Source organism: Etheostoma spectabile, chromosome 18 (assembly GCF_008692095.1).
Source record: "Etheostoma spectabile isolate EspeVRDwgs_2016 chromosome 18, UIUC_Espe_1.0, whole genome shotgun sequence".
NCBI classification, from domain to species: Eukaryota; Metazoa; Chordata; class Actinopteri; order Perciformes; family Percidae; genus Etheostoma; species Etheostoma spectabile.
The window spans coordinates 21,634,695-21,643,313 of NC_045750.1; the positions used below are offsets into that span (position 1 = coordinate 21,634,695).

The 8,619-nt window shown below is 43.2% G+C and overlaps 1 protein-coding gene across 7 annotated transcripts in view; it reads right to left on the reverse strand.

Annotated features, from left to right (window-relative positions):
- The window catches only part of tdrd6a (tudor domain containing 6a), a 36,303-nt gene that overhangs the window by 6,064 nt on the left and 21,620 nt on the right, over positions 1–8,619 (reverse strand). For 4 of the 7 annotated variants that reach the window (XM_032542822.1, XM_032542818.1, XM_032542821.1 and 1 more), the window contains exons 3-11: positions 2,817–8,349; positions 2,564–2,640; positions 2,397–2,474; positions 2,224–2,269; positions 1,842–1,921; positions 1,624–1,678; positions 1,336–1,403; positions 948–1,239; positions 732–814 (exon numbers count right to left, since the gene is read on the reverse strand). In XM_032542822.1, the coding sequence (XP_032398713.1) occupies positions 732–814; positions 948–1,239; positions 1,336–1,403; positions 1,624–1,678; positions 1,842–1,921; positions 2,224–2,269; positions 2,397–2,474; positions 2,564–2,640; positions 2,817–8,322 (6,285 nt within the window). In that variant the 5' untranslated portion in view covers positions 8,323–8,349. Of the gene's footprint in view, positions 1–731; positions 815–947; positions 1,240–1,335; positions 1,404–1,623; positions 1,679–1,841; positions 1,922–2,223; positions 2,270–2,396; positions 2,475–2,563; positions 2,641–2,816 lie in introns of all 7 variants that reach the window. The other 3 variants (XM_032542820.1, XM_032542819.1, XM_032542817.1) reach the window with 3 other exon arrangements.

Genomic DNA, 8,619 nt, shown 5'->3' on the forward strand with positions numbered 1-8,619 from the left:
TTTTTAAAGGCCAGTTATTTCATGAATCCAGGTTACTATGCATCCTAATGAAGTTCCCTTGGCTTTTGGAATTAAAAATAACCCCATATCATCACATACCCTTCACCATACCTAGAAATTGGCATGGGGAACTTTCCATAATATCATCTCTCAACGCAAATCAAACCAGCTATTGGGCTAACTGAAATAAATCCATGCCAGTCTCTAGGTACACATGAACACGGAAAAGAAATGGAATGAATTTGTGTGTTTGTTTCTCAAGCTACAATGAATCTAACTCAATACTAGCAGATTTTTTTCCACATCAAGTGTCCCAGCCTTCACGTAATTGAAAAAGTGGAAAACCGGAAGATGAAACGATTTTCTCCCACTCCTTGTTTTTGGGCTGTTTCAGCAACCAGCCTTTAATGTTCGTATTAATTGAATGCTGTCTTTTATTTGGTAATTCGTGGTATCCTTTGATTAGCTTCATAGGGCGGTTTCACATTAGGTACAATTGATTAGTTCCGTACCTGAGTTTTAAATTTTGCTTGTTATATTACTGGTCTAAAAGTCCTTGTAGTTGCATTAAATAGCAGTCCACTTTTGTGTGTTGGTACAGTTGGTTTCCACACGTGTCCCTCTGATGTGAAGTCGCCCTTATGTTTCAAATTAGGCCTGTGTTCTACATGTACACCACAAAGCCTGAAAGCCAGTATAAAAACAATGCAGATGTTTTGGAGGCAAGTTACCATTTCGTCTACTGTCGTACTGCTGAGATATCTGGCACAAGTGACTTTGTCATCACCACTTGGGTCATTTGGATCTGCAGTGCCTAGGGAACAAAAAGCCAAATCAGAGATAACAGTGCATGCAAAGAAATGATGCTGTATCCACTGCCAATAGTTATCACATTGCATGCCTAACACATTGATGTGCCACATTGACATGCCACTGAAATCTGATACCTGTGCAGATGTCTGTCAAGCAGGACTCTTCAACAGAGCACGGGACCTGTTCTTCAACAGAACAGGTCACTGCTTCTTCAACAGCACAAAGGAGCTCTTCTTCAACTGCACACAGGACTATTTCAACAGAGCACGGGACCTCTTCTTCAACAGAGCACGGGACCTCTTCAACTGTACACGGGACCTCTTCTTCAACTGTACACGGGACTACAAAAGAATAGGTCACCGCTTCTTCAACAGCACGCGAGACCTCTACTTCAACAGAACACAAGACCTCTTCAACCCTGTCCCCCTGAGACACAAAGACATTGGTCAACATTATTATTTTATTTTTATTTATTTTTTTCCGCTGTTTGATTTTAGAATTATTTGGATTTAAATCTTTTACCGAATCTTGGGTGGGATCTGTGCAGGTCTGTGGCTCACTGCCTGCTGTGTCAGAGTCAGCTAGCAGGGCTGCAGATACAAAGACTTATTATTTAGATAAGCAACTAATGTATCGACTGAAAACTAGAAATTACCCCTCCTACTATTGTGTTTTACACTATTTGTTCAAAATATGGCTCATGTTTGCCCTGTTCCATTTGTATTGCACAAAAAGTATGTACACATAAATGCTAAGTCAAAATAAAAGAAACACTTCAATATGTCAAACAAAGAGATAATGTCATTAAACCTGAGTATGTATCCTGGTGATGAGCCAAGGTCTCCTCACCAGCCATCAAGTCATTCTAGAACACAACATATTATCCATCACTGACATGAACACTATGTCAATGAGTCTTGTAATACGGTACTCTAGTCATCTTTACGGACTATGGTTATTTACTCTGCACAAGAACAAAAAGTAAAGGAAGAACCACCATCCAAAATACTGTATATCCATAACATTACCTCAGCATGTGTGATAAGACATGGCAGCTCTTCCTTCGGGACATCATCTCCACTGTCAATGTCCTGCTCTGTAGGAGCATCTATGGAGATGATCACAAAATACAGTAATTTTAGAACACAAGGTATAACCCACAACACTTGTTTTAGCTGTTTAAATGTATTTTTACCTTCACTACCATACCCTTTGCAAAGTGTGACTACTTATTTAACTACTTTTTACCTATTGCCTTTAAAGCAAAGATGCACTCTAATTTTCTGTCTTTTCTTTTTAATAACCTAAAGCTAGAGTGTGTTGTATGCTAATATGATAGCTTGCCTTAAAAAAATATAGTTTTAAAGCCTAAGCCTCCAATGTGCATGGTTAAAATATGGAATCTCTCACCCAACGCAGGAAGCATACAGGAGGGCAGCACCAATGCAGTCTGATTCTACAAGATGAATAAACACAAGTAAATCCAAGAAATTAAAAAATGAAAGAAGAAATCGGCCCATTCATTCCCCTGGCAAAGTGTCCTTTTATGTACAGTGTGTAGCAACACAAAAAACTGCATGTACCAGCTTCAAGTCTTCAGAAATGTTATACGTCTCAGACAGATCACTGCTTTCCCTGGGACAAAGAGCTTCACGTGAAACCTTTGGAAGAACGCAGCGCCCAATTAGATTTCATCAAGTCTGTTTCACACCTGCATACTATGTGCAAAAGTCATTGTCACATAATTTACCATTTTCGCCGTTGTACTGGTAAAATATTTATCTTTTGTTTTGGTAACCTCGCTGTCATCTTTTTCCTCAGCCGGATCTGGAAAGGCAAAGAAAGAAAAAGCTTGACAACAGGTGACCATCAGTGGTGGGTTGACCCAACTGATTTACAAATGTTACTTCCCCTGTTGACTTGATTTCCATTACTAATTTACTTTTAACTGCTTATTTGATCATAAACAAAAATGCAACAGAAGAAATTAAAGTGTTGCTTACCAGAAAAATGTAGGATGTCAAAGCTGCTGTCCATGCTGTAGGTATTCCTCTCTCCAAGCAGAGACTCATCCAATGGAGAACTCAAGTCAGCTGGCCGAATCATGTCCATCAGTGAAAAGTCCTCCTCTTCAGTGCCTCTTTCCATTTCCACTGCACTCTTGTGAGAGCTCAAGATCAAAATACTTTGGTCTCCTTCAACAGTCAGTGGAGGAAACATGGTTTCATCTATGTCACCATCACATGGCAAAACACCTGTGTGGGTATCAGCAAACTCGGCAGTGCTCTGCTCTTTACTGTGGTCTCCTTGAGGGGGAATGCAAGCATCAGCGGTATCCATGTCTTGGCCTTCAGGACACTCGAGTTGATCCTCGTTTGGTGCAGTCTCTCCCACAGTTGAGTCACACCGCAGTGGGGTTTTGTATGAAGTGGATTCGTTTTGCCTCGTGGAGCTCTTCCACCAGGTTTTCAGTGCTTCATTTAGAACCTGGCCCTCACATTCCATCAGCACAAGGCATTTGATGTTTCCTTCTGCTCTTGTTACTCTAGTGACAGTCAGCTGTAACACTTTGTCTGCTGTGAGCGCTGACAACTCATCTACTGCTCCATCGTTCCAGGATCCCTGTGACGCATCAAAGCCTTCAAGCTCGCACAAAAATGCCTGTAGAGGACTTTCCATCAGGTCAGGGGGCATTTCTCTCACATTTGTAATGGTGACTTGGGACTTGTTTCCATAGTCTACAAAGAGAACTAACAGCTCATCTCCATCTTTGTTGATGACCTCTGCACGGTACCAAAAACCGTCGTCTGAAAAGAGAGCAATGCATGGGCTGCCAGGGGCGAGAGAGCCTGGGTCAATAGGTTTGTGATCAACTGCATCTCCCACTTCTGAGACACTTGAAGTTATCATATCAAGCTCTTCCGAGACCGCAGGCTGACACCAAAAGGTCTGATCATCATTTATAGTTGTGATGTAGACCTCCAACTTTTGTCCCTCCAACAACTCTTGTTGGTGGTAACACATAGAGCAATGGTTATGCAACAATGTCTCTGAGTTCTCTGGCACATTCCTGGTGTCAGAGTTCTCGACAGGTTTTTCCTCAACTTGTTCAAATTTTTCTGAGGCAGTTTTAAAACCATTAGTTGAGCCTTTAGTAGGCATTTTACACTTGACAGTCTCACCACTGTCTTCAAGACTGACTTCCCACACAGAACCTGACAGCCTGATGAACTGGCATTTGAGGACCTTTTCTCCACCATCGCCAACATCTTCTTTGAAAGCTGACACCACTTCTGGGTCAAGCAATTCCTCTTCTCCCAGACCTGCAGCCTCGCGCAACATACAGTGTGTGCTGTACATGGGAAGTTGCAAGAAAGTCGGCTGGAGTCTGCCTATCTTGGAAATTGGCATCTTTGCCGTATTTCCGAAATCCACAAACTCAACAAGAACCATCGTTTTGCCGTGGATCTCTTTGACAACTGCTCGATACCACGAGGAATCATCTGCAAACTCTGCTTGAACAAGGTCACCTGGTTGCAAGTCTTTGATGTTGTTGGTTTGTGGGGTGGATTGGGGATCATTTAGGGTTTCCACAAGGGAGACTATTTCATCCTCCTCTCTGACAAGCTGCACATAAAAACTCACAGGGCTATTGCAGTGCGAGACATAAACCTCTACTTCCATATCTGATGTGATAGATCTTGATGGCAGGTCAGCAAGTTTAGGGAATTTTTCAGCATTGCTTTCTGTCTGGGATTCGGTGCCAGGTGATTTGGACTTTGTTTTTGTAGAAAGACTTTCTTTTCCTGGTGTGATAAAGGCACTGGTCGGCTCAGAACCATTTTCTTTATTGATTGGCATCGCTATACATGACTGCCTATGGTGTGGAGGTCTGTACAGCTCTAACGGAGCGTTGCGTAAAGGCTTTGGGTTTGACTGCAGATTTATGGCGGAATCCCTCATTTGACGCACTGGTTTTGGGACGGAGACGTTTTTCTTGATAGTTTGAGTGTGATGTACCATTTGTTTAGTTTGCTGTGGGACAACTTTTGGTGTCTGCTGTGTATGATTTGCTGGAGCCTCAAGTACTCTCCAACCATGGTGGACAACATTGTCTTCTGTGTGCATCTCGATCTGAAACAACCTTTTGATCTTTGAATTAACCTGAGTGTTTCCCTGATACAGCTCAACCAGCAGTTTTCCATCAGGTTCTCGGGCCACTATTAGTGCTTGAAATGTACATTCTGTACAACTAGTCTCAAACCAGCTGTTTGCCTCCCTGGGGACATCGGCAGGGACATCAGAGAGACTACACACAACTGCTTGCACAGGCACAGATATGATGTCATTAGCTTCTCTGGGAACTGGAAGCATGTCAGATTTTTGCACCTCAATGGTGTCACCATAATCCACAAAGTGAACCAGAATGGCTGGCTTTGTGGCCTTGATCTGTCCCCTGTACCATTGACCATCAGTGTACTTTGCAAAGCACAAAGTTCCAAAGACTGTTGGGAGCTTTACATTTTCAAGCTGATGACAGAGATTTCTCACTTTGACATTCAGATCTTTTATCACTTCAGCATTCTTCTTGAGCTGGCAGTAGAACTGATTCACATTGTTCACACATGTCACTGTGACCTGTTCCTCGGTTCCAACTTTGACGCCGTGTGTTGAGTAGTAATATGTGTCCAGACGGAAAGATGGCCCCGCAGCTTTCTTGGTATGTGCACTTTTGACTACATTGACCATAGAGGTGCAGAGACTCTCAAAGGGAGTTTCTAGATCCACAATGTTGAAAACAATCTTCTGCTCATTGTACATGACAGCATATATGGTGCCCTTTAAACTTACTAAGTTGGATGCCGCTGTTCCCACAAAGCTGTGGAACTTTGCTATTGCTTCTTCATTCCACTCATTTATGGCAGATGTGGGGTCAATAGGGTTTAACAGACTGCAGCGAAAAGCTTGGCCATGTAGAGCGAGGAATTGAGGGCTGATCCTCCTCAGGTCAGAGAGGGCAACTGTCTCCGTCTGGCCGTAGTCAACAAACAACACATCCACATCAGGCGTTTCATGTTTGTGAATTACAAGGGCCCTGTACCACATTCTATTATCAGGGTGACGAGCAACACAAGCGGTTTCCAAAAAGGGCCGAAACTCAGTGCCTGCATAATGAGCCTGTATGTCTTGCATAAGCAATTTCAAGTGCCCTGCATTTTGTACTAGTTGGCACCAGAAGTCATTTGGGCTTTCGATGTAGGACACACAGACATCAAGGACACTTCCGATGGGAAACATGTGCTCCTTGAATATAGGAATTCTTTCAGTACTGGCAGGGCCAACTGTGTTTGCATCTGGGAGTTGTGGTGGAATAGGATGTTGCATGGTCATTTGAGCTATAGGTTGTCTCTGTGTTGCAGCCCTTTCAGCAAGGCCAGATCTATACATCAGTGTACCAAGATCTTTTTCTCCCTGAGCTTGAGGGTCTGTTAGTTGAACAACATGCCGTTTGTTGTATTTTGCCCTCACGTGTACAGTTAGTTCTTTACCTGTAACTGCTTTGATGAAAAACTCGCAGGCACTTTGATCCCATCTGCCATCTTTTGGCCTGACACCAGCCAGGGTGCATTTCAGTGCAAGACATGGCAGCTTTTTGAACTCGTCATGGAGGGTCTTGACGTTATTCAAGTCTACCACTTCAGTGTTTCCATAATCAACAAAGAACACCTTGACTTTTGTCTCACCAACTTCCATCACAGTTGCTCTGTAGAACTCACCATCGGCTGCCTTGGCAGCACAGTAGAGCCCAATAGTTGGATTTCTCACCAGATTTGTAGTAACTGAATCTTTGTATAGGTGGTACATACTATCCATCAGTTGATCCAATTCATTTGCATAGGTCTGTGTTTGGATCCAAAACTGTGATGGGTCAGATACGTGCTGAACAACTGCCACATGCGATGAACTGAGAGCAAGGTCTTCAGCTGGCAACTCCCCCGCTATTCCTTTCCCTTCTTTTTCCTCTGCATCTTTTCCAGGAGTTAACACCTTTCTTTGATTTCCTTCTTGCTGAGCTGGATGCTGATGGCTGTATGCAGTGCGATGGATGGCATAATCTCCAAGTGTTTTTTCACTCTCCAGCTGAGCCATACGCTGTTGGCTGTATGCAGTGGCATGGCCTCCATGCGTTTTTTTATCCTCCAGGAAACGGCTCTCCTTGAAACCAAACAAGCTGTTAATGTTTGTGTTTTCATCCCCATAAAGAGTGACATAGTGAACGCCCTCAAAAATGCTTTGGTACTCAAATTTGGCAATCACTGTCTTTTGCAGAAGAAGGGCCCTGAGATGGTCAATCTGGCTGGTAGTCCATCCAACCCCTTTGTCAAGGATTCCATGGAGGGAACAAATGTAAGTCACAACGGGCATCCTAAAGAACTCTGCAGCCAGTGGTCTAACACTCTCCACTTGAACAAGCGCTTTTGTTCCATAGTCAACATGCAGCACTTCCACCACATTGTTGGTTGGGAATACCTGCTGTAGAACAGAGCGGTACCACCTTCCATCACTTCCTCTTGCAGCACACGGAAACCCAATCATTTCTGGACTTACAATGCAATTGGTTATTCTGCCCTCACAGCACTGTGTGAGTTGCCCTGAGAGTTTCTTCAACTCCTGTGAAAAGACCTTCAACTGACAAAAGATCCGCTGCGGATTTGTCACTTCTGTGACTACGACGGTCTCCACAGTTCCTGTTGGCAGCTCAGGGTACATGAAGACCTCTTTCTTGTGAAGTCGCTCACCTGCTCCAATGGAGATCCGAGTCTCTGGAGCCACTACAGCTCTACTGTTGGACTGCAGTGACCTAAGAACAAAGTCATGAAACACAACTGGAGACAGCTTCTTGGCAATTCCCATCTCATACATTTGTTTGGATATGCAAGGAATGTGCAGGAGAATTGTTCTGTGTGCCACCAGTACATCTTGCACATGTGCCTTCACAGACTTTCCGGAGAGAGATTTCAGAAATTCGATAGCCACAGGAGACCATATGTTTTCAGGCGAGACTGGTAACACATTAGCAAGCACACAAAATTCCACTTCAGGTGGCAGGTCGAAGTGCTTCTTCTTACCCCAGGCAAGCTTACTTGTGGTGGTGCTACATGTCTTTCCTTTGTCGATAAGGAACACACTGTATTTCGAGCCATTTGTTGAGACTATGCGGGACCTGTGCCAAGTACCATCAATGTGAACCAAGCACTGCTCGCCAGGATTTCCTTCAAACTCTTGAAATGTGTTCCCAGGCGATTGAATGTCTTTGGCAAGGCACTCATAATCTGCTTTTTTCTCCTGGCAAAATGCTCCCCAAAACTCCACAAGCACACAAAGGGGATGCAAGTGAACCCTTGTTATGAGAATTGTTACATCTGACCCATGTGTAGGGAGTCCTTGGAATGAAGACATTTTGGCAGTTTCATGAATTCCAGCTTCCCATGATTTGTCACCTCTCATCAATACAGTTCGAGCACTGAATGTTATCTGGAAGACATACGCACAAATACAAAAACACACAATGAACACAACATAGCCACTCACTACTAGAATTCTTGTTCACTTGCATTTTAAAAGACTGATAACAGGTAGGGATGCAAACTATTTTCCTTATTATTCTGCTAATTGCCCCACAATAAAGTAATTTAATCAATAAAATTATTACTAGAGATGCACCGATACAGATTCTGATTTCATTTTTTCTGACCACTTTACAGAACATACAAATACATCTATAAAATAGAACTATATAAATTA